This window comes from Sturnira hondurensis, unplaced genomic scaffold, assembly GCF_014824575.4.
Source record: "Sturnira hondurensis isolate 20B ecotype Veracruz unplaced genomic scaffold, ASM1482457v3 Scaffold0001872, whole genome shotgun sequence".
NCBI classification, from domain to species: Eukaryota; Metazoa; Chordata; class Mammalia; order Chiroptera; family Phyllostomidae; genus Sturnira; species Sturnira hondurensis.
In genome coordinates this window covers 33,220,555-33,246,029 of record NW_028074503.1, presented here as the reverse complement: position 1 = coordinate 33,246,029, position 25,475 = coordinate 33,220,555, and the positions used below count along the sequence as shown (strand labels likewise).

General features: G+C 46.9%; 1 protein-coding gene across 1 annotated transcript in view; it reads left to right on the top strand.

Moving 5' to 3' along the window:
* The first annotated feature begins 7,951 nt into the window (after positions 1 to 7,951).
* Positions 7,952 to 25,475, top strand: part of BCL2 (BCL2 apoptosis regulator) — a 164,779-nt gene continuing 147,255 nt past the window's right edge. Inside the window, exons 1-2 of the mRNA XM_037035419.1 lie at positions 7,952 to 9,182; positions 9,406 to 10,262. Coding sequence (XP_036891314.1) covers positions 9,702 to 10,262 — 561 coding nt within the window. The 5' untranslated portion in view covers positions 7,952 to 9,182; positions 9,406 to 9,701. The remainder of the gene's footprint in view (positions 9,183 to 9,405; positions 10,263 to 25,475) is intronic.

Genomic DNA, 25,475 nt, shown 5'->3' with positions numbered 1-25,475 from the left:
GTTATTTTAATATTCATTTCTCAAGGTGTCCTCCTAGACAGGACTGTGACCACAGGTGATCTGCTGCCTGGACAAGTGTAGGACCCCTGATCCATGGTGGGAGGTGACGTCCCCAGCCCAGCCAAAGCTCAGGCCTGCGGGCATTCCTGGAGACACGCCGCCGGGGAAGGGGCTTGTCACAGACATCGCAGGGCCACAGCGCTTTATCCAAACAGCTGTGAAAATCAAGGTGCTTTTTTTCCTTTCCTCCTGCGTGGACTGTGTGTCCATTTGGCCTGAAGACCTGCCGGTGGGTTTGACCACAGGAGCGGACCCCCGATCCTGCAGAAATGTTCCGCACTCTCCTGTCTGTGCCCCATATTACCTGTTCGAGATGCAGATGTGAATTCTGAAACCCATCTGGCCAGAAGGTGTTTGGGGAAAGGGACCGTAGACATTTAAACAGCGTCACGCAGAGATCCGACTCCAACAAAAACGTGAACATATCACAAGGCAAATGCTATTTATTTTTTGGGCTTTGTTCCTTTGTACTTTTTTTTTTTACACCGACTTTTTTTCCTAGGGGAAGGGAAACGAAGCCCTGAGTCAGATTGTTAGGGAAACTATTGGCTTTTTTCTTTTAAAGGATCACATCGATTCAGCGCTTGCTATTGTACAGAGAAGCGGATGTGTCCTCCCTGTGGCCGGAGGAGTTTAATTATAATTCTGGTGAGATGCTGGTTCTCCGTGACCAGCAGCGGCGCATTATGTGAGCTTCAGTTCTGAAGTGCCAGTCTGCCGGGTTGGGTGGTTCTGTTTCATTATAATACGCTCGTGAACACATTTATTTATTTTTTGAAGGTAAAATATCAATCTCTTTATTCTTTTTTTAAAATTTATTTTTATTTTTAATGTTTTTTTAATTTTTTAATTTAATTCTTGTTCAAGTACAGTTTTCTGTCTCATATACATTTATTTTAAAATGTTTAATGTCATTCAGCCTTAGAAATCCCAAAATGTGTAGAACCCTTCATAATTGAAAAAGGGTATTTGAAAAATACTCATTTCTTCTCATGGAAATGAAGTCAAAGGAATTGTTCTTTTCTATATTTTTAAGTTTACTTTTCACAGCTGAAAGAAGAAATTAACACTGGATAGCCTCTTTACATTAATAACTTGTGCTGAGTTAAAAATCCTTGGTTCTGTTGCTAAATGATAGATTGAAGTGAAGTTTTGAGAGACTGTTTCCAACATTTAGATGATAAAAGCATGTTGGTAATAGTTGCTTTGATTCAAATAATTGTAGGGATCCGTCTTTCTAGGAGAAAACAGTATTGTAATATTTTTTTTTACTGAACTATATCAACAGATTTAATTTTATTACATCATATTCTAATTTAAACTTGTCTTATTTGAGGGCACTTATTTATACTTTTTGACTAAAGATGTTTTGTAGTTTCCTTGTATCTTTTAGTTCCTGGTAACTCAACTTTAAAATGTACCTGCTCATCATAACCTTCTACTTCTGGACTGAATCTCGCTTAGTGCTGTGATAGCATATTTGGGATTGTGCAAAGGAGCTACTAGCTATTACATTTTACACTGTCTTGATGTCACAACTCTATAAAGACTTTTTTAAACCCATACAGGTGCACATGGCTATTTCGATATCTGAGAACTTGCGTTTGCTACTTTGGAAGCTTTCGTGGCATAATTGTAACCTAGTTTTCTACCTTGTGTTTCTGAATCACAGCAAAAAATAAATGGGGAATAAGTTTTGCAAATTTGAAAACTTACTTTTCTAGAAATTAGTGTTTTTAAAGAGACCCTTAAGCAAAACATAAACAAACCTCTCCCATCATCTTTCCTAGCCTTCCGTCCTGACAGGGATTGACTTTCACCATTTTTTAGGAGGTAATTTTTTCAGTTAAGTACTTGATATGATGAGCTCTGTTTCAGATACGTTGTGTGTTTGTGTGACTCTGGTGTGGGATATGTGAGTAAAACTGTAAGAAATGCGGGATTTAGTAAAATGTCTTCAGTGGTTTTATTTCCTATACAAATAAATTGATTTCCCATACTTTAAACCTTCATACTCTAATAATAAAATATTTCCAACACGGGAGGGTATAAAATATTGATGTGTAAAAGATACCATCTTTCTCAGTCCTTCAGCAGAAAAGTGTGGGTCACGTTGAGAAGAGATTTCTTGGACATCTTGGTTGGCAGACTTCACCTTTCTTTACATTTGAGCATTTTGTGTATGTGACTGGCATACAGTATCACTTCTATAATTTTTACTTTGGGGCCTTTAAAAATATTTCTTCTGTTCCACTGCTGATCGTATAACTTCCATTTTCTCTCCTTCAGCATGTACTTGTCGAGTGCCTGTGATGAGCTCGTGCCCCTGGCCCCAGGCCCTGGGCTCTAACTACATCAACAACTTGCCCCTCCTGTGCCAGTTCCATTTCTTGCTTCATTCCCTCCCTCCTCCTTCATCCCTCTCTTCAAGTCTTCTCGGAGAAAGGACCACTCCCCATTCCTTTCGTTGGCTTGGGGCCTCTGAATTTTATGCCGCAAATATTTGAATGCCAGGCACTATTCTAGGCTTGGAATGCTCAAAGGAAAAATATGGTCCCTGCTCTCAAATAGTTTGTAATCTAGAGGGATGCCAGAAATGAACACTGTGGATCGGACACTAGCTGTGATGAAGATGCAAATAAGGAATGTCGAAAACATAGCCGGTGCCAGTCACTGTTGTGAGAGCTTTACGGTGAGCTCATGTAAATCGGGCTCTAACCTTCTGAGTACGTAGCCCCCCCCTTTTATTCACGCGAGATATGTCCCAAGACCCTCGGCAGATGCCTGAGACTGTAGGTAGCATCACACCCTAGCGATACTGTGGTGTTCCTATACCATAGGGTCGAGCTGAAATTAGAAAGTCCCAGCAAGAGACTAACCACAACTAGCAATAAAATAGAACAACGAACAATATGCTGCTATAAAAGTTTTGTGAGGGTGGCGTCATGCAGTAGAATTAGGGTGACCTGAACACAAGCACTGAGACACCAGGACTGTGGGTCTGGTGACAGACAGCTACTGAGCGGCTGAATGGGTGGGGAGTGTCAACAGTGTGGACAAAGGGGTGATTCACCTCCCAGGCAGGACAGAGCCGGGTGGCAAGAGATTTCATCATGATACCCAAATGCGCAATTTAAGACTTAGGAATAGTTTACTTGTGGAATTTTCCATTTAATATTTTTGAAGCTCGGTTGACTGGGTAAAGTGAAACTGAGGATGTTGGTGGGGGGGGGGCTACTGTAGTACCATCTCATTCCCCATGTTGCAGAGGAGGGCACAGGAACTCGGCCAAGGTCACACGGACTAAGCCACGGAGTGAGGGTTCAGATCCCTGTGGTGACTGATAAGCTCCCAGTTTCGACTAAGCCTCTTCTCATGGCACAAGTGGAACCCTAGGCCTGCAGGGGAGAGGAAGCCTGAGGAACGGGGATGCGTTTGCTGTGAGTAGGTGGCGTGCATTTCAGGGAGGTGAGCAGGTGTGCAGACCCAGAGGACGTGAGAGGTCTTGGCGTGTTCCCGACGGCGCACAAAGGTGCTCCAGCTGCAAGTGAAAAGGAAAGCGGAAGGACACGCAGGCGGTGGGCTTGGGCCACGTCACGCTGTGCCAAAGGGTTGAGATTTTAGCCTCTGAAAAACTGAACAGAAGTGAGGCTGGATTTGACCCTCAGAAACATCCTGGTTCCCCTTGAAATGCAGGGGCTGCTGAGTCCAAGGGCCTTAAAATAAACCGTCTTCAATCATTCAAAAGATACCTTACTCAGTGCGTAGTATGGGTGTAGTTTTGTGCCCTCTGAACTTGTTGGTGTCTTAACCCCAAGTGCCTGCAAATAGGGTCTTATTTGGAAATAGAGTCTTCACGGAAATGGTCAAATTAAGATGAGTTTGTTAGAGTCCTAATCCAGTATAACTGGTGACTGTGCAGTGGAAGAAAACGCGCACACGGGCAGAGCACCCTATGATGAGAGGCAGAGACCGGAGGGATGCAGCTACAAGCCGAGGACTGCCAGCCACCACCAGAAGCTGCAGCAGGCTAGGAAGGCTTTTCCCACGTGGAGCCTTCGAAGACAGCACTGCTCGGCTGACCCCTTGATTTTGGATTGCAAGCTCCAGAACGCGGGGACAACACATTTCCGTTGTAAGCCCGCCCAGTTCGGGGTGTTCTGTCATGCCAGCCCTGGGAATCAAACCCGGGAATTTTCTACATGGATGGATCAGGAATTAGTATCTGGGAGGAAATGTGCTCAGTGCTAACTAGCACAAGAGACTAAAAGTTACAGTACTTTGGGCACATTAAGAATGTAAATTATTTGCCTGTTAACCCCCTCGGTGCCATGGTGTTTCATGTTGTTTGGTTCTGTTAGTGCAGTTTCGGTCTGGGGAGAGCAGTGGGCCTTTGAAAAATACAAGTTTCTCCTTTTATTTCCCTTTAAAAGCAGAGTCACTAATTTGGAAGGAAAAAATGACCACAAGTGAATTTCCGGCGCGTTCCTTTGTAAACCAAAAGTAAACGTTACTGGCCCCGCTATTAAAGTCGCACAAAGAATGATTGATCTGCTGCTCACTGCCTAGTTTCCAAGGTTGTTGCTTAACGGGTCCAACCGTTTTTTTGCGCTGTAGGGCCAACAAGCCTTGGTGTAACCGAGAGACACAGACTCGGCCAGAGTTTCCTGCTGATGGTAGTTTGGGAGGACCGACAGCAGACGACATAGATGGGATCGCTCTCAGAGCAAAAGATGAGACTCTGGCACATGAGTGATTCAGAACAGTATTACTCTGAGTATTAATCCAGGGTCCAGCACAAATGACACCCCTTTTTTTAATTACAAAACCTTTTCCAAAGTCATAATCATGTAACTCTGTAACATAACACCACCACACTCAAGCACACTATATGACGCTTTAGGTGAAACGTTCAAATTAAAAAAATAAACGATTACACCCACATTACTACCCTACCAACCACATTCAAGCAGGCCTGCTGTCTGCCAGATCCTGTATTTGTAACTAATTAGTAACATTATTACGTGTCGGCCAACCAAGTATACAAATCATTTCAAAGAGTGTGGCACTGAGCATTTGAGGTTACCATGCAGCCCCGACTGGTGTGGCTCCATGGGTTGTTGTCTGGAAAGGGGGGAGGCCTGTTCAATGCCAGGTCAGGGTGACAGATGTCAGGGTCACAGGTTCAGTCCTCAGCATGGGGTGACAGATCTCTGTTTCCCTCCCTCCCTTCCCCCTAAAAATAAATACATAAAATCTTTTTATAAAAGTGTATAATGTATAAGATACTCATGGCAACTATATCTCAATAAAGCCAGAAACAGTGATTTGGAAGATACTTGAAACTGGAAATTAGCATTTTGGATTGTTTATCTGGGTCTGTGAAGTGGCAGTTTAAAGCAGTTTATCTTTAAAAGCAGTTTATCTTTTGTGAAGACTATATGGACTCCTTGATTTTACTCTTTCTAGTCCGTTTGTTTTGTGTAGGGATTTATCTCCACTTCAATTTGCCCTAATGGTTTGGGGTCATGTTTTATATTTTTAACTCTTTCATCTTACTTATTAGTTGTCCATTCTCTCCCAAAGATGTCTATCCTCATTTTAAATAAAACGTTTAATAGCTGGGAAGATTCTACGCATACCTATATTAAACATTAGTATAGTATGTCCAGATTAGAATAATGTTCTTTTTGAATTTCATAAACTTGGGAAATACTTACAGTGGTGATGGTGGAAGAGCGTTCTGAATGATACCGTTACACATCAACCAGTAGGTGGCGAAAACTGGCAATAAAAAGCTTTTTGTTTGGCAGACCGGAGAAAAAAGGAAAACACAGGCCTTTCAGACTCTGGATTCAGTCTCCACTCCCTGCGTCTTGTTCTTTTCTTACTGGGGCTGCCCTCCTCCTTGAATCCAGCCTGGCAACGCTGGCAAAGGGCTTGTCTGTCAGCTCCTAACAGCGGAAGGCTTCTTGGGAAATGGAAAGTCCACGGGGCACACATTTGGGAGGTTGCTGGAAGGCGTCAGTCACAGACCTGAGACTCACGCCCAGGGCCCCTGAGTCAGGCCGGAGCTCCCCTGCCACCTCCCCATTGCTCCGAGATGAAGAGTTAATGCACACACTTCTGAGGGATGCTCCCTCTCATGGTTTAACGTGGAGTCTAATAAAGGCAGAATCCAAATGGAAGAAGGGTTTCAGGGTCGCCATTCAGAGTCCCAGGGAATGTAACCCTCAGTCAAGGACTGTCCCGAAGACCTGGTCAGTCATGGTCAACGGGCCACCGAAGGCATCAGCCTGGGGACATCTGCAAAGGAGGGGAAGAATAAGGAAGCTGGTCTTTCTCTGGGCATGGGGTTCTGTGTCATTCTGGCTGCCCCTTTGCAGAAGTATAGTCTCTTTCCAGCTCTGTCCTCTCATTTCCTCACTCACAGGCCGGGTCTCAGAAGCACTAAAGCCTTTCAATTCCTCTTGAGTCATTGAGGAGGTTTCTGCCAAGGTTCTGAGAAGATCCCCAGAATGCTGTGGCATTGGGTGGGTTTCTCCTAATTCTGTGGGAACATGTATCTCCGGTCAGTCTATACCCAGTGTTCATCTCCAGGCCAGAACACCTCCCCGTCACTGCTGCAGGCACTAGGGAACTCTGTCCCAGTGACCGGAAGACAGGGCAGAGCATCTTCGTTCCTTCTCACCTGGACACGAAGTTTGGACCAGGTACTCATTCCCACACGCAAGCGGTTGGCAGGTGGGCCGACTGGGATGATTTAAAACAAGGACCATAATCTGCTGTGCTTCTTGTGCTTGGGAATAAGTGCTTTGATTTTAGGCGAGGAACGAGAGAAGATAAAGATAGCATCTGAACATATTCACATGAACTGCAGTGCTCGTTGGCCATGGTTCTGGGGCCACAATCCAGCATCCCTGTGTATTTGTCCTCCAGACCCACTCAGTGAGCTGCTGCGCTTTCAGTAAACATTTTTTTCCCTCTGGGCTTTATTTGTCAAAGACTCTTGGAGATAAAAATAGTTAAGCACGTGTAACTTGATTGCAGTCTTGGGCTTTTCTCCGAGGGACTGTTCATGCTGATGGATTAAAAAGAACGTGTGTGCTCATATGCACATACTATGTGTACTATATGTGTGTGTGTGTGTCGCTAACTTGAGAAGGTGTGGCCATCTGGGATTGGCTGCTAGGTGACCGTGGAGGCCTTTAGAAACCCACCCACTTGGGCGTTGGGACTGTGGGCCTGAAAGTTACCATGTAGACCTTCTCCGAACCTGGCCCTAACCCACGGCCAAAATTCTCAGGAGCAGAGAAAATGCAGCTACAGAACCATTTCAAAGCCCCTGTATCTTCCACTGGCCCCTCTGCCGGCCGGCTGAGAGTCCTGTCTGGCCTTGGTCTTGGATGGTGTCTCCAGAGAGCGTGTTCCGCGTGGACACCTAGGAAGCAACTTGAAAGTAAACAAGACGCTCGGAGCTTCCCTCCCTAACGAATTTGCAGCGTCGCTTCTCTTCACGGGAGGGCAGCGCTGAGGTCCCTGGGCTCGGGCTCAGATCGGCCTCGGCGGCCGCGCGCTGATAACACGATGGGGGTACACAGTGCACACACACACACACACACACACACACACACACACACGCCACTCACACGGCTAGGAAGAGTCGCAGCGATTCCCCGCGCTTGTTTTCTTGGCGCACCCACCCACCCAGCCGCCGCCAGCCCGGCTGCATGCAGTTCCCCGGGCGCCCCGGCCCCTGGCGGGCCCCGAGCGCGCCGCAGGCCCGAGGAGGCCCCTCGCACACCCACCGCGCCGCGGCCGCGCGGGAGGCCTGCGCCGCCCGCGCCACCCACCGGCCGGGCGGAGCGGGAGGAGCGGGCCCAGAGGGCGGGCGGGGGCCGTCCCAGGCGCGCCCTCCCCGGCTCGGCCCTGCGCGCCATGTGTCCCCGGCGAAGCGCGCCGCTCCCGGCCCGGCCGCGGTTCCTTTAACCCGGGAAAGGGAGCGGGGCGGAGGGGGCGGCGGAGCGGCTCAGAGGAGGGCTCTTTCTTTCTTCTTTTTTTGAATGAACCGTGTGACGTACGTACAGGAAACCAGTCGGTTCGAGCGGAGAATGAAGTAAGAGGCCAGGCCCCCCCGCCCCGCGCCCGCCCCCTTCCTCTCCGCCCCCTCCCCCGCCCGACGCGCGCCCGCTGGCCCGCCCGCTGGCCCTCCGCTCTCGGTTTCCCCGCGGAGCCGCCACCGCCGCCGCCGCCGCTTGCGAAGGTGCCGAGCGCCGGGCCCTCCCAGCCGGCGCGGCCGTCATCGCCCGGAGCGGGTGCGCGGCGGGAGCGCGGGGAGACGGCCGCCGCCAGCAACGCCGCGCAGGAGCCGGAGGAGGAGAAAGGGTGCGCAGCCCGGAGGCGGGGTGCGCCGGTGGGGTGCAGCGGAAGAGGGGGTCCAGGGGGGAGAACTTCGTAGCAGTCATCCTTTTTAGGAAAAGAGGGAAAAAATAAAACCCTCCCCCACCACCTCCTCCCCACCCCTCGCCGCACCACACACAGCGCGGGCTCCTCGGCTCTGCACCGGCGGGCCGGGCGCGTCCTGCCTTCATTTATCAACAGCTTTTCGGAAAATGCATTTGCCGTTCGGAGTTTAATCAGAAGAGGATTCCTGCCCCAGTGCCCGGCGCGTCCACCGGCCGCCGGTCCCTGTCTCTCCCCCGGGGAGGCGTGAAGCGGTCCCGCGGATAGGGGTCCATGTCTGTGCCCGCGCGTGTGCGCGCGCGTGTAAATTGCCGAGAGGGGGGAAATCACAGGACTTATGCAAATACTGGATTGAACGTTGTAATTCATCTGCCGCCACCGCTGCCCCCCACCTTTTTTTTCCCTCTCGTGCTCTTGAGCTCTCCGGCTGGGATTCCTGCGGATTGACATTTCTGTGAAGGAGAAGTCTCGGAATCCATCGGCCAGTTCTCGTTTTTACAGCTCCCCACGCGCCCCCAACGCCTGATTCATTTGGAAGTTTCGCAGCAGCCCTCACCGGGGACTCCTGAAGATCGATGGGGTCTTTGCCTTACGCGTTCGTTTTGTTTTCACAAAAAGGGAACCTTGACAGAGGATCATGCTGCCCTTAAAAAATACAAGTAAGTTCTTTGCGCAGGAAATTGGTTTAATGTAACTTTTAATAGAAACATTTGGGATTTTAACTTTAAGTGCATTCCAGTGAGTTTGGTTTCCAGGCAGTTTCATACATGATTTGTAGCCGTGTGGGTGTAGTGTGTATGTCCTGCTTTCACCAAGAATGTAAAGGAAGATGCACCTGATTTTGACTTATCGGTGTTTTTTTTTCTCTCCCTAACCTTTCAGGGTCGTAGAGGAAGTAAACTCATATTGACAATAATTAATAACAATGTGCCTCATGAAATAAAGATCCGAAAGGAATTGAAATAAAATTTTTCTGCATCTCATGCCAAAAGGGAAACACCAGAATCAAGTGTTCCGCGTGACTGAAGACACCCCCTCATCCAAGAATGCAAAGCACATCCAATAAAATCGCTGGATTATAACTATTCTTCTTTCTTTTGGGGCCGTGGGGCGGGAGCGGGGGCGAGAGGTGCTGTCGGCGCCCGGCTGCTTTTCCTCGGCTTTTCTTCGGGGGCAGGATGGCGCACGCCGGGAGAACAGGGTATGATAACCGGGAGATAGTGATGAAGTACATCCACTATAAGCTGTCGCAGAGGGGCTACGAGTGGGATGCCGGAGACGCGAGCGCCACAGCCCCGGGGGCCAACCCCGCGCCGGGCATCTTCTCCTCCCAGCCCGGGCGCACCCCCGCGCCCGCCAGGACCTCGCCGCCGCCCCCCGCAGCCCCCGCCGCCGCCGCGGGGCCTGCGCTCAGCCCCGTGCCACCCGTGGTCCACCTGACCCTGCGCCAGGCCGGCGACGACTTCTCTCGGCGCTACCGCCGGGACTTCGCCGAGATGTCCAGCCAGCTGCACCTGACGCCCTTCACCGCGAGGGGACGCTTTGCCACGGTGGTGGAGGAGCTCTTCAGGGATGGGGTGAACTGGGGGAGGATTGTGGCCTTCTTTGAATTCGGTGGGGTCATGTGTGTGGAGAGCGTCAACCGGGAGATGTCGCCCCTGGTGGACAACATCGCCCTGTGGATGACGGAATACCTGAACCGGCACCTGCACACCTGGATCCAGGATAACGGAGGCTGGGTAGGTGCATGTCTGGTTGAATGTGAGTCTGGGATGGACGTCTCAGGTCTGAGGCTCGGTGGCTGGAGTGTGGGTGGGCTCCTGGGCCAAGGACCGGCTCATGAGCCGGGGAAGGAAACTCGGGCGTGTTGCTTCCCACCTCTTCCCTTGTACGAAACTCGTCCTGCCGACCCTACTGTGATCGTTCCTTGCCACCCAAAGTGTTTTCCTTGCTTGCCAGCTGTTGAGGTCCAAAGATCCAGCCTTTGCTATCCAGTAAGATGTCGGGATAAATGGTACCCTTCCAGGGTTCCCTCAAACGTGGGGGGGCCAAGGACCCCCACCGCCACCACCACCGTTCGCTGGCCTGTGTAGCTTGTTGAAATGGGAGAGCCCGGTTGGGTCCTGGCAATCCGCACCCTACGCAAAACTCCCCTGGGGGTTTCTTCTTTGTACTAAAATTTGAGAAGCACCCAGTTAGAAGAACAGACTGCGTCCAAGGACCCAGGGGCGAGCTTCTTCTGACTCACTTGGTGGAATCTATCCCAAGAGGACAGCTGAGGTGACCCCTGTCCCTGGAAGGTGTAGCTGTGTTTTTGAAGAGGGGAGTCCACTTTCCAAGAGCCCGAGGTCCCCAGCCTGCAGGGCGCGCCACATTCCCAGTGGGCGTGGCCAACTGGCTGGGAAGGACGTTCAGCTGCGGATGCTTTGGTGTGTCTCACCGGTGACAGGATTTGCATTGGCTACGAACTTCATGTTCTATTCCTGTAACTGGTGTACGATCTTCAAGTTCACTGGAATTGTAGTATCTGAGTTTTCACCTCCCTAGAACCCGCCTCATCTGTTTCCTGTGCTGGGCAGACTTGCGCCTGCGAGAAGCGTAGAAGAACTGCTTCTTAGCTGTGAATTCTCTGGTGCCCTGTGTTTAGCTGACGTGATTAATGTCTGTAGTTTTGAGGAGCATCTGTGAGATGATTTTTTTCTGGGCATGTGTTCGATAGAGCTTCTGTCGTGCTACCCTCGAGGCCTTGGTATCTCTGTGTGGTCCCCTGGGCGAGAAGAATTATATTTGAGACCTATACCTTATATCTAAAATTGCTAATTAATGAAAGAGTACAAGAGAAATAATTCTTGTCTGAATTTTTTTCGGACTTTTTGTTTTAAGCTACAGAATTCCTTTTGAAAAGGGAGTCAGTTCAGTGCTTCTTTTTATGGTCTCTAGGGAGAATGACTAATGTAATTATTTTATAGGACCTTACAGGAGCAAAAAGCCTAGAAATGATTTTACCGGTAGATTCAGTCTTAAGAAGCATGTTCCGTATTTTACTGCAGTTTACAAAGTGTGTTGGTGTTAAGGGGCTGCAATCAGAAAAGGCCGAGGAAAGTATAGGGTTGACATTGACTATCTGATCCTCCTTGACCAAAGCTGACAAAATGTTTATGCTATTCTTTATTGTTTAAAAGTGAAGTTGACTAAAATACCCCCCTGCATTTAAATCTCTAGTTTCTCATGCTCCTTGTAAATTGTTTTCTTTTTGAGATGCTATATCATCAGATCTTTAGGAATTCTGGAAGAGTTCCCCAAAGGGCAGAAAGAATATTTTTGTTAAATGTTTGGTTAAGTAGGTGGGTCTGTTTTTAACCCCCATGGCCAAAGAGGTAGGGACTTCCAGACTCCGAAATGGTCATTTGAAGACCAAAGGAGAACTGATCAAACAGTTTTACTATTTCATATTTTTATGAACCATAAAATATCTAAAACAGGTCCTTCTACATGACAGAAAGCTAAGGTGGTAACTGTCATCTATCGAGTAACTTCATGAAAACATGGGAAACAGGCTCTTGTTTAGGATCAAAATGAAGATATAACTTTGATCTTGGTTGTGGAGTTGTAGTAATCTCATGCAATGGAGCGTTCTTTTTAAGTGAAGGCTCATGTTTCTTCCTTTCAAAATAGAGTGTTTGTTGCAGAACCCATCTTTGTGGTCCACAGGTATCTGAGGTCAATAAACACAGAGGCTACATCTCATGATGCCAAACCACAATGACATACCATAGAACATGATCAAAAAATTTTGACAAAACCTATTATAGGAAAAATAAATCAGAGAGAAGTACACATGGCTGATGGTAAAATGTGGAGTTTTCAGAACAACATATAGATGAATGACCCTGTAGGAAAATGGAAATCTGGCAAAAAGTATATATCAGGAAACGCAGTCAAAGTTTGGACGTGTTGGAATAAAAGTGGTAGCAATGATGTCCCCATTCTTTCAAATGAGCATCACTAATCCAAATTTTAAAAAATATTTTATTTATCTATTTTTTAGAGAGAGAGGAAGGGAGGGAGAAAGAGAAGGAGAAAAACATCAATGTGTGGTTGCCTCTCATGTGGCCCCCACTGGGGGACTTGGCCTGCATGTGCCCTGACTGGGAATCGAACAAGTGACCCTTTGGTTCGCAGCCCATGCCAAATTTTTGTTTTAGGCATCTGGCATGCAGTCATATTTTCCTCCAAATTTGCATCTGTCAGGGTTGCATCTCTAATAACATGTTGCATCGTACAGTGTAAAGCACACTTAATAACAATAATAAACTTTCAGAGGAGAGCTAGCACATTCTTTAGACGTTCAGCAGCTATTTACGCTGGATTCAGGACTCAGTGGATCAACTTGTCTACTCAACCGCTGCTAGTGGGGGCTTTAGACTCCATGTCACAGTTTTTCTTTGCTGTTGCTGTTGCAAAACCAGATGCTCTTGGGGCTGAGGAAACTGTTGGTATCCCAATGTTCCATACTTTGGAGAAAGCAGGACCTTGGAATGAGAGGCATTTGAGAGCCAGTCCCAGAATCCTACAAATTAAACAAAGACTGAAGAAGACATTGGGTGCAGAGTGGGGTGTGCCTTTATCCCTAACTCTGAATGAGGCACTGTGTGGCATCGAGAGAGAGGCAGGGCAGAGGGAGCAGACAGACGACAGGAGTTCCAGGGAATGTCTAAGCCCTGGTGGTCAAAGTGTGGTTCACGGTTCAGCAGCATGGGCGTCGCCTGGAGGCGTCTCAGAGATTCAGAATCTCAGTCCCTCCCCCCAGAGCTACGGAGGCAGAGCCTGTGGTTCACACGCTGTGCGGGAGTTTGTGTGCACATTAAAATCCGAGAGGCGCCATCTACTACTACTGTTCCTGGGGACCTCTTTGATGAAGGTGGATGGTCCAGGATGGATCTTCCAAGGTCCCTCTGCAAGTGGCTTCCCAGGTCCATACTAGGAACCCTCGAGGGAAATACGTTGGAAAGAAAGAGGCAGGGGGTCCATGACGAGGATAAGCTCCATCTTGACCTCATTGTTTTTGATGGGAGTTCCGCAGGTTGTATTGGCATTGCCCATTCGAGTAAGATCGCTTTCCTGCTTTTCATCTCTTTGTTAGTTACTGTTTCATCCCCTTGTAACACAGTTTAAATTCTGTAGGTGGGTTTAGTGGCCCGTGCTGCTTCAAGGATAAGGGGCTCCTGCGAGCCAAGGGCTGAGACCCGGGCCGGTTGATGGTGGGTGAAAATTGATAGGGGCCTCCAAACTGAGAAATGTGATATTTACTTTCATGTCTTAGGAGAGAGGGAGCTGGGGACTGCTGAACGAACCAGAGGGCAGGCTGGCTGGCTTCGTTCTGCGGATGAGATGGCGGTGCGCCTTTTTTTCTTTGGTGGGGGGGCCGGTCTTTTGGTCTTCTGGTCTTTGTGGTTTAGGAAGACAGAAACTTACTTCTCCACATCTCATCAAGGTAGCTTCCTTTTTATTAGCTGGTCACCAAGCAATTTCTCTTTTCTGTATCTAGTCCAGTTCTACCAAAACATCTGATTAACTGGAAAGCAATACTGTTCCCATGCCTGTGTGCAAAACACACAAAACAGCGTCATTCTTCCAGGGGCTGAGTATCGGCGGCTAATGGCCAATTTTGGCAGCAAGATGATAAGATTAAAAATAGCCCGAAGATGATCCAGTCTTAAATAATATATTTAATGATGAACTTTCCTTGGGAAAGTGCATTTGCTTGCTTACAACCACATGACCCCTTTCAATAATTCACTTTGTAGGAAAAAAATAGATGGTTGCTCGTGGAGTTTGCAGTCATGTGCTGTTGAGTAATTGTATTTCTGGACCTTTGTAAAATGTTATAGTTCGCTCAGTTCCCTTTTCTGTCTCAGGGCCGTGGTGGCTATTTCACGTCTGTTGAAAACACGACTTGCTTACACGCCTCCTGTGACTTTCAGCTGTGCTTTCTAGTGAGACCTGATTGATCTCGTTAGCAATCCTTGATTGGACTTGTACATTTCAGATTGCTTAAATGTCATTAGGCCACACACCACACCCGGTAACAAAAAGCCACAGATTTTTTTTTAAAGCCAGACTCTTATAGTTTTTCCTTATCTCTGCTCCCAGTCCCAGCCAGCTTTGTGGAGGAATGATAAACCACTCATAAAGCAGGTGTGTGGGTGTTGTTATTAAGAGTGTTCTCTCCCACTCAGCACACCCCACACCCATTTCTGAGGTTACCCATCACGTCTCTGCAGGCGTTTAGCCGAGCAGGGTTTCAGCCGAAGCGCGTTCATGCTAGAAACACAACAGTGTCTTTGTAGTTTGCAGGTAGAAAGGTTTTTCCCCCAGAGATATATTGTATTTGAGGTTCAAAGGTTCTGTTAAACCTTTTTGAGGTAATCTAATATCACCTTATTCAGGTATAGCAGTAACCTCCAAAGCTGGTCACCCTGCCCCCCCCCCCCCTACAGACACCACTCCATGACTTTCCTTCCCTGGGAAGCCTCTCTGTTATCCCCCCTTGGTTTGATTCAAACAGCATCACTTAGACGTCAGCTGACGATGAAAATCAGCCAAGGACTGAGATGTTATTCGGCTGACGCGATCACAAGTCTTCTGTGTGTCCTGGGTGAGTTTGGGGTGCCGGAAGGAAAGCTTCGCCCCTATCCCGGGTGACCTTGCAGGCTCGTGCCGGGCGTCTCAGTCAACTCGTAGTCGCCACGCAGCCTGCTGGGCACAATCCTAGACTTCAGAGGGAAAAGAAGAAAAGTCAGTGTATGCTCTTTTGGGTACACATCAGTCTTTGTCTGAGAAAGTTGTTTCTAGTCATGGCCGTTCACTTCAGCATGAGGCCTGATTTACATAGGAGGAGAAATGTAGAAAATTTTTGAAATCCTGTGTAACAAGATATATGTGTAAGAGAACTGAAAGGTAAGGGGAGTTCCCTTGTTAAATATTTACCCATTAAGTGCTCTTTCTACACATTAGGAAGACTTGATAAACACTCATCTGCCGTTCTTAAAGTATTTCATTAGTTCTTTTTCAGTAAAAGACAAGCAAGGCTCTGATGAGGGTGGTTGGCAGAGCTTCTTTTGAAGGACTGTCTTCCTTAAAGAATTCTTGCGTGCAGAAAAATACAAGTCGAATTTGAACCAGAACAAGGGTTCTTGAGGTTGGGGGTTGGGGAGAGCCTGTGTCTTGTTTTGGTCTTAGGTCACAGTACTGTTCTGTTCATCAAGAAGCCCCTCTTCCAGAACGCTATTTGCAGAAAGTCCCGGTGCACCGTGATTTGTGTTCCCAAAGAGCAGGTGTTCAGCATCTAACTTCTTGCCCTCCTGGTCCCCTCTCTTCAAGTGGAGATTGTAAAACTTTTGAAATGACAACAAAGCCGTTTGCATTTTTTAAAGCATTGCTGCCGTGGGTCATCTCTTGGTCTGATCTACACGCAGTTCTATAGTGCTAACGTTATTTCTCTGCTTTCTATTTGCCAAACAAAAAGATAAAGCCAGCTGTCCTTTGGGGAGAATGAAGATTGATTCTCTCTCTCTCTCTCTCCAAAGCCAGGTGGGCTTTCTTATAGGGACCCCACCTCGCCCCCCATTGGCTGCCCTCTACCTGCCCACGGTGCCACCACAGACAGACCTCCTTCCTAGGTGGGCTCCTTGTTCCATTCCAACACGTGAAGGGTAGAGTTCACCGGAAGAATGAGCCTTATGCCTGGACACCAGCAAGAGGCAGCAGGGAAGGAGGGTCTGACTGAAGCTAGAAGTAACCCCTGCTCCAATCTTGCTAGAGGCAGCAGGGCAAGGCAGACTTCTCCTCGCAGAGACGAGGCATTCCCTCCAGGCCATGAGTTCCGATCCTGTGCAGGGAAGAGACAGAATCTACTGGCAGAACTTTTCCTGGCTCTCATCTCCGCCGTGGGAAATTAGTGTGGGGGCTATGCTGTCGCCTGAGATAAGTTTTGACTTCCTAAAGTTAACTAAAATAACTTAGACTAAAGACACTTCCCCAAACACCCCCATCAACATGCGCGAAAGGGAACCTCCCTGACATGCTGGGGCGACCATTTGTAGCAAGATGCTAAGAGCTGCCTGGGTGACTCGCTTGGGCGACTGGCGGATTCTACCAGAAAGGCTCCCAGTAGAACCTGGCTCTCTGAGACGCTGCACACAGAGTGTACACTTCGCTGGGAAACCTTTTATTTGGGAAATTGGCATTTCCATGCCCCTCCTTGTTTTGCCTTCGGAACTTAAGGGATAGAGCTCTATTTCATTTCTAGTTAAGAGAAGTTTCAAATTTTCGGGGGAGATTTTTTTACCCCCGAAACCAACACCTCTTTCTTGCAACAGTTCCAGTGACTGTAGTTCTTCACTTTTAGCAGTCTTGTCTTGAGCTTCGACAGAGAATGGAGAGTTAACACTCAGAGCACCGAACAAGAGATCATCAATGTGGTCAATTGACTTTTCTCGACTTGGTCCAACTTTTCTTTAGCAGCACTCAGATTTCTTCCACTTTATAACGTGATGAATGCTTTTTCTATGTATTATCTCTGAAGTTGAAATGCAGCCAAATGTTCCACTCAGCTGCATGAGAATGTTCTAAGAGAATATGGGAGAAATACTTAGGGCTGTTCATTCAATGCCTATTTGCGACATATATTATCTTCTTACAGTTAGGATAGGAATAAAATTAATTACAGATTATATCATCAGCTTTAGATATTGATTTTTTTATTTCTTTGGGAGAAAACAGCCAAGTTCATAAAGTTTGCCAGTTGGCACTTCCGAGTCTAAAATTCAGGACTGTCTCAGAGCCATTTCCATGATGAATTCCAGCCAGTATCTCTCTGCCTCACTCCGTCTGTCTTTCTTTTCTAACACTGAAAGCTTGTAGAGGTGGTTCTGAGCTATTTTGTAACCAAATTGTAAGTACAGTAAGGCAGAGGCACTTACCATTAAAGTGCCCGTATAAGAAGAAAAGGATTTGCAGAAGTCTTAATCAAGGAAAATGAGCAAAACTTAACCCCAAGTTCCTAGTCACCAGGAGAGCGATGAAAAGCCAAAGGGTTGTAGGATCGTACTGGAGATGGCATGCACACAAACTTTTTTCACCGAAGAACCATTTATTGAGAGCCTACTATGTGCAAGGCTCTATAGCAGGGGCTTCGGTTGAGTGAAACAAGTGTAAGACATAACCTTTGCCTTCAAAGGACTTACCAACCAGTCGTGAGACTAAGTCCATATGGAAACTGCTGTGCAGTTGACACTCTCTAGTGAACAGAGAGATCTGGTCCAGTTGGAAGGGGATCTGGAAGAGTTTCATGCCACAGGTGATATGTAGGAGATACGGGGAGACCGCACATGGAGTTACTGGAGCAGAGGAGTCAAAGCAGGCAGAAATGTCTGAGGCACGTTTGGGGAATTGCAGAGAGTTGGGTCTCTCGTAACTTAAGCCTGGGTCCTAGGTCCAGTGGTTTGTATTTAACTCGGTAGCCATTAAAAGGATATTGAAGAGGTTCTGAGACATCTGTGAACTTGCAGAAGATTGACAATGATGAAGGCTAGAGAGTGGGAGACCAGGTAGGCGGTTTGCACCACGGTGGTGGAGTGGGGAATGAAAAAGACAAGACAGACGTGGGGGATGGTCAAGTCAAACTCAAGAGCAGACAACAGATTGGATGAGAGCAATGAGGGACAGGAGGAAGCAAGGGACTCAAGTTCATGGCCCAGCTGGTTCAAAAAATGATATTGTTCTTAAGAGAGAAGGGAAAGATAAGAACAGTTACTATTTTGTGGGGTAAATGTGATAAAATTAATTTTGGACGCTTTTGACTTGAACTTCCAGTAGGATATCCAAGTGGAAATGCCCACTAGCAATTGCCCTTGAGGATCTGGAGCTCAAGAGAGAAGTTTTGGTGAGAGTATAATATCCATTCCCCGCAAACCCTGTAGATTCCCCGTTTTTCTCTTTCAAGTCCCAAAGTAGTCCCAGTGGCCGCTGCCGATTCTGTCTTCTTTTANAAGGCTCTATAGCAGGGGCTTCGGTTGAGTGAAACAAGTATAAGACATAACCTTTGCCTTCAAAGGACTTACCAACCAGTCGTGAGACTAAGTCCATATGGAAACTGCTGTGCAGTTGATAGGATAGGATATCCAAGTGGAAATGCCCACTAGCAATTGCCCTTGAGGATCTGGAGCTCAAGAGAGAAGTTTTGGTGAGAGTATAATATCCATTCCCCGCAAACCCTGTAGATTCCCCGTTTTTCTCTTTCAAGTCCCAAAGTAGTCCCAGTGGCCGCTGCCGATTCTGTCTTCTTTTATCACTGCTTTCCCCACACTGTCTTTCCCCCAAAGTTCTCTGTGGTGTTCTCTCAATTGGCTTGAGATGATTAACTCAGAGTTTTACTGTTCAAAGGCTGGATTCCCACTGCCAGGCTGCCTACTTAAAAAATAGTTCGACTTGAGTGAAATTATTGTTCCGATACCCAAGTAGTATCGTCCATTTGTGCAGGCTTAGACAATCAAGGTGTTCTCCTTCACTGGAACTTCCTCATTTAATAAAATATTTCTCCTGTTAAATGTACCCTGGCACCTAGTGTAACAGCTAGTAGTGCATACACATTGATTGTTTATTGAATTAACGAACTAATAAAGTGATTAAGTTAGAGGTATTTGGGGCATTTAACATTCTAACCCAGCTGACATTTTCTGCTCCCCTTAGTACAGTGTGTATGTGCACACGTGCATGTACTGAACGTCCCATCCCACACATCTGTTAATATTTAATAGAAATGAAAAGAGAAAAATGCCTATTAACTCCTTTGACTTCCTCCTTCATCACTGAATTGGAAAGGTATGTCATTCATACCTGAAGGGAAATTGTCTAGATTTTTCTTGATAGTAAACATTCAACTTTTATTAGTCCTCAATGCTGATGTTAGACACCAGCCTGCTGATTGTTGAGTATGTCTTGTTTGCACAAAGAATACATACATACAATCTACATACATGTACATAGGTGTTCTTGGTCCTCACGTTTCATATGTCAGGCCCTGTCCAGAGTGTGAAAGTCTTGAAAGTTTGAAATTATCTGTCCCTTACTGTTAAAGAAATCAGGGCTTGTCCAAGGTCACCCAGCAGGGACAAGGTGGGCTTTGCCTCTGAACTGCGTGTTACCTCCAATATAAAAGAACTCAGGCAGGAACGTCGTGAGGATAAATGGTCCTCCAGCTCCCATGAAAACGGGCAGGCGATTGAAGGTGCAACGGTACAGCTCACTGTTCCCTGAGGTGAGAGGACCGAGATTTCATGTCCCCAGACATTGACCAACAGTGAAAGGACCACCAGGGTGTCACGGATGGAAACCGCTGGCCAGGCAGCTTGGGGCCAAGGTCTCCGTCTTTACCAACGCGGGCATCGCAGCCCATCTGTGGTTTTACGAACTGGTGGAATTTGTATTCTGAGACTCCTCGTCCCTGGCTTGAAGTGAACTCACAGCCTTATTACTCCCCATTTGTCATCTGTTTGAAAAAGATGCTATGATTTGTTTACTTGTAATGAAGCTTGACCATACTGCTCTAGGGACTTTTTAAGAAGAGGGATGTGTCAGCTTACAGATTTGTCCCCATGAATGAAACCACAAGCAAATTCTCTCCTCCCCATCCTCCCTCCCTCCCTGTCGTTTCTGCAGTGGCCGTCTGCGCGCCGTGTTACCATTGCCAGACCCTCTTCAAGCGGCTTATCTAGGAGTGAATTCAGAAACTTCAAATTATAAAGGACACCCAGATAATTGGCCTGTTTTCCAAAGTATCCGTCCCCTGAGCTGCTGCCAGATTCCTTCTTAATGAACACATCCAGTGACAGTGGGACTCTTGAGCTTGTCCGTATCCGTGAGAAAATGAGCTTCCCAGCTTGGTAACAGCTTGCGGCTCAGGGAAAAAAAAAAAAAATGACGGCCATTGCACAAGTTTCCTTTGAATGTAGTTTTCTTTCCCATAAATGATACTTTGAGAATACACTTAAGGGGTTATTAGTTTTCTATTTCATGCTTGGCCTGTGTGTGAGAATAACACAGGCTGTCACGGCAGATCAGTAGCTAAACACGCTTTGTCTGGTTAATGTGCGCATTTAATATTTGGCTCAATTAAAAATTAACTGATGAAAGTACACGTCAAGTGGAATTTGAAAATACCTCTGGAAGGAATACCGCAAGGGCATGACCAATGAGTAAATTAGTAGTTTGAAAAGGTGGAGACTTTGGGGATATTTAATAGGAGTTGAGACGCTTGATTCTGCCTTCAAACTTCTCCACTTATTCGACTCGGCCCCATATTAAAAAGGATGTCCTCCTTCTTCCTATTAAGGACCCACTTGCATCTTTGTTTTCTAGGAAATAATTGTTTGGGGTAGGGGCTGGATCATACCATTAAAGCAGACAGGAGGCCGGTTATTCATTAATCTCACGCATTTTTTTTAAAACTGAGTACGTGCTGTGGGCCAGGCCCGTGGGAAGTGGGAACCGGTCAGACGTGGCCTACACTCTGGGGGGCGGGGGTGAGGATCGTTAAACAGCAGTTACAGTCAAGCAAGGGGAGAGCTGGGAGGGAAGAAACGCAGCCACAGGAGGGGCACTTGCGAGAGTCAAGGACATCTTCCCAGGGAAGGGAGCTGAAGCCTGGAGGCTGAGCCGGCCGTAACCTAGAGGGTTGGGAAGGAGGGCCAGGCTGAGAGCCAAGGCCAGAGGCCTGAGAGCACATGATGAGCTGCAGGAACTGAAGGGCCAGCCTGGCCAGAGGGAGGAGACCAGATCAGATAGGGGGGGGCTGGACCTGGACCACCAGGGACAGCTTTGCTCCAGCAAGGTCTCTCTGGCTCCGCTTCATTCAGTGCATGAGGCAGAACTTAGCTCAGTAAGTCGCCGTGCTCGACCTACAGGGGTGGAGTAGGGACAGCAAAAAACTGATAGCTTTGGGCAGCGATTAGGGCCAGGCTATCGGGGGAAGGTGTGATTGAGCGAGTGCTTCAAATCACTGCTCATTTCTCCTGCAATTTCGGTGGTCTTTTTCTATGATCCTTTTGAAAAGAATATGGTCATTGTTGTGGTTATTATATGAGGGTGGTCCCCCCCCCTTTTCCCCATTCTTTTAAACTAACACTCCCTGGTAGAAAAACACTTTATTGGAATTCACATTGTATTAAATCTCCATTAACAACGAGTTAATAAAAGTATATTTGGAGAATGAATTCAATTATAAAAAGCAGTTTTCATGGAGTCTTTCTCCCGGTGAAAAAATTTCAACAGCTAGATATTAGGTAGGATTTTAAAGTGTCCAAAGGTGTTTCATATCTACTGACCCATTTAATCTTCGAGGCAAACCCTAGGCAAGGCAGGTATTATATTCCCACTTCTCTCTGCCTTCCTCTCCCCACACCCTTATTGCTATGTGTTTATTTCCCGTGTGAAGAAAAAGCTTTGCCTAATGAAGCCACGTGAGAGCCAGCAGATCCAGAAAAGCGGGCATTCATTCCCAGACTGGAGTCCTGCAGCTACTTCTTTACGCTGCACTGCCTCTCGGGATGTGTTTTCCTAAGGGCACCAGGTTCCTCCACCGAGACGGAATCAAGTGTATCTATTTTTTAAAAATGTATCCTCTCCTGCTTCTTATCCCAAGATTGTCAGGAAATTGAAATGTAGTCTTTTCTTTCGGGTTATTGCTCCTTCCTTGAGTTTGTTTTTGAAGTTTGTTTTGTGTTTGCCGAAGAGGGGCCCCCACCTGCTTGTCGTCATTTCATTCCTACACATTCACTCAAGACCCCGTGGGTGTGCGTGGGAGGCAGGCAGGGGGCTTGGCCTTGGGATGCCTCCGTAGGGGGACAGCAGTGTGATGGAGATGAGCACTGTCTAAAGCTCCATGGGACAGTTCTGGAAGACAGCCCCGTTCAACGGGGGACAGGTGGAATTACACGACTGGAGACGATTGTTGCTGATGGTTGGTATCCAGCCAGCAACCCACGTTTTCATTGAAAAATTGGGCTCCTCTCTTTAGGTAACCAGAATGAATTTGGCTGGTGGAGTGCTTATTGAGTTTGGAAAGGGGTGGAGGCTTCCTCAAGTAGTATTTCCAGTGTCTCAAGGGCACGTGGCTATGTTGGTTCACTTTCTCGTTCATTCAAAAAATATTTATAACAGTGCTAGAGCCATAACAGAAAAGAAGTGACAGCCAGGGACTGTCCGTACCAGCGATTTTCAACCTTTTTCATGTCATGGCACACGTACACTTAATGACTGACATTCTGTGGTTTGCCAAAAAAATATATTTTTGCCAATCTGACAAAGCAAAATGGGTATGATTTTGACTCATTTACACCAGGTGGCTACTGTTGTGTTGGCTGTTGTCATTTTCTTGACAATCTAATGGAAAAGGGGTCAGTGCCCCTGACGAAATAGTCAGGTGTTGCGTGCTTTAAAAACTCTCACGCTGCACTGGTTGAAAATCGCTAATCTAGACGGTTCCTGATTCCAACATTGTGAGGAAGTCAGAACAGTAGACAGGCAAGTAATTGACAGTAGACAATGAGGACTAATATGTAACAGAAACAGGACAGATGGAAATAGGAGTGCTTGTCTTCTTAAGTTGGCCTTTGAGGTTTGTCTGGTCCCATTTGCAATGTACACAGAGGAGGCTGAATGACTTTGTAAAAATTAACAGCTGAAAACAGTGTTCCACCTTGAAAAGTAATATATGTGTTAGTGTAACTCAGCCTGTGCCTCCGTTTAAAATGGGTGACAGGGCACAGTGTAGACTTAAAGACTTCTAGTGTTTTTTGCTAAACCTCTGGAGAACTTGCCCTCTGTCCCTGCCGACCCTGACAGCTTCCCCATTGTCATCTATCACGGCACGGTCACTGGCCACGGTCAGGGAAGGCACGAGGAAGGAAGGAAACAAGCATGTCTGAACCCCGAAGTGTACCAAACTCTGGGCACAACACTTTTATGGGCAGGAGACTATTTAACCCCGATAACCTCCCCTGAGGGTAGGAAGTGGAATTATAGATGAGGAAACAGAGGTTCTGCAAAGTCAAGTAACTGCCTCCTAAGAGGCAGGACCAGATCCTTTTTCAGTCCATCTCAGTGACAATGGATGTCCTCTGAAATTTAGAGAAATTAGAAAAATGTAAAACAGAAACCTACCGAATGTGACCATCTGATGCATGCGACTTTGGGGTTTCTTTTGCACCTCTTTAGAAAGCCAGTTAGCTGTCTTTCTTTTAGTAAGTAGGAGGTGGGTTTTTTAAAAGCTTTCATAGTTTAAAAGAAGAGAGGGAAACATTTCGTTTCTGTCTCTCTCCTCTTTGGCTCCAATAGTCTGCATAAATAGCCTTTGAAAAACAAGTAGTAAAAACTGCTCCATACCAAGACCAGAGATCCGATTCAGAAGCTCTCTGGGAGGGAAGTTGGCGTGCCCGTGCGTGCGTGCGTGCATGCGTGCGTGTATGTGTGTGTGTGAATGACATCCACCGTGTGCTCCTGGTTCGGGAGAAATGACCTCACTGTCCAATTTTCACAAGCCTCATGCCTTAATCAAAAGGCGGGGAAGTCTGCGGTTCTACCTGGGGTGCAATGCTCGGCCCTCAGCCGTTCTTATTTTAGGCATGACCTGAGAGTGTTTTTTTCAGAGGGCAGAAGTGGAATGACATGTTACTCAAGTTTACAAGATGATGATGTGTCTGTTTTTATATCTAGCTGTAAATTTTATTCTGCTCATAAACAAACCCACCTTTAGCCACCCGGCTGTATCAAGGGAGAGTTATTTCCATCCCCTCAGTTTAATTTGGATACGTTTGGCTTAGAACACCACAGTGTTTCCATAATAACATTTCAACAGGATGCTGCTGTGTTGATCTGCGGGGCTCAGGGAGTTTCACCATCAGCCAGGAAACTACTTTCTTAAAGAAACTTAAACATGAACTCCTGACAAGATAGGAAAGTCTTACGAGGCTCCTTATTAAACCTTTCTCTCTCTTTTTCCCCTCCTGCTTTCTCATTAATTTATGTATCTCTCTGTGTTAGCACACAGGTTTAGAATGAATATGTAACTGATTTGAAGTTCATGCACTGAATAAGAAACTCAAATTCAGAAGAAAAAAGAACTGCTGCTGTAAGGGCTTTGTTTATTAAAGCACGCATAAATAAAAAATTAAACTTTTCTCCCAGCACAATATGTTATAACTTTGGGAGTAGAACTTCATGGTATTTCGTAAGGAAGCAAAAAAGGAAGGGAAATTATTATCCAGGCAGAGAGACAATAGTAACCTTTCATTAAGTGAGGCAGAGTTCAACACCGGGTTCCCCAAACCCTGGGCTCTGCCTTTGTGGAACTGAACACGCCCCCCAGCTATTTCCTCTCTCTCTTATGGACCAGACTGCTTTAAGAGTTTTGGTCCAATATAATCTAAAATGTCTAATTCATACTCTCTAAGGCAACAGTATAATATTTAAAAGCCTGCTCTCTGTATTTTTAGAAATCTTTTAAAATCCTAATGGCTTCAGATAATTAGGATCTTTGTTCTTTAACAGCCTTATACGTGACTGTTTAGTTATAGGGACCGATCTCAGGGACAGCAGGGGAGGTACACAGTCCCTGCCCAGGACGGGCTCTCTGGTTCCCAGGGCAGAGAGAAGGAAGCTCTCCCTTTCTCTGCCCTGGTTCTCCCTCCGATTATTTATAATGTCCCCGTGGAGGTGAAGCGCACCTGTGTGTCACCTGTGTTGTGATTTGTGAAGACAAGACCTTGATGGCTGCAAGGTCCGTCAACACCTTCGAGATCTCTGTTTAGCAAGTACGATGATCCTAAACAGGACTTGGAACTAGGAAGTCGTTTCAAGCCTTGCTGGCAGAAAGATGTCACAAAAGTTCACAC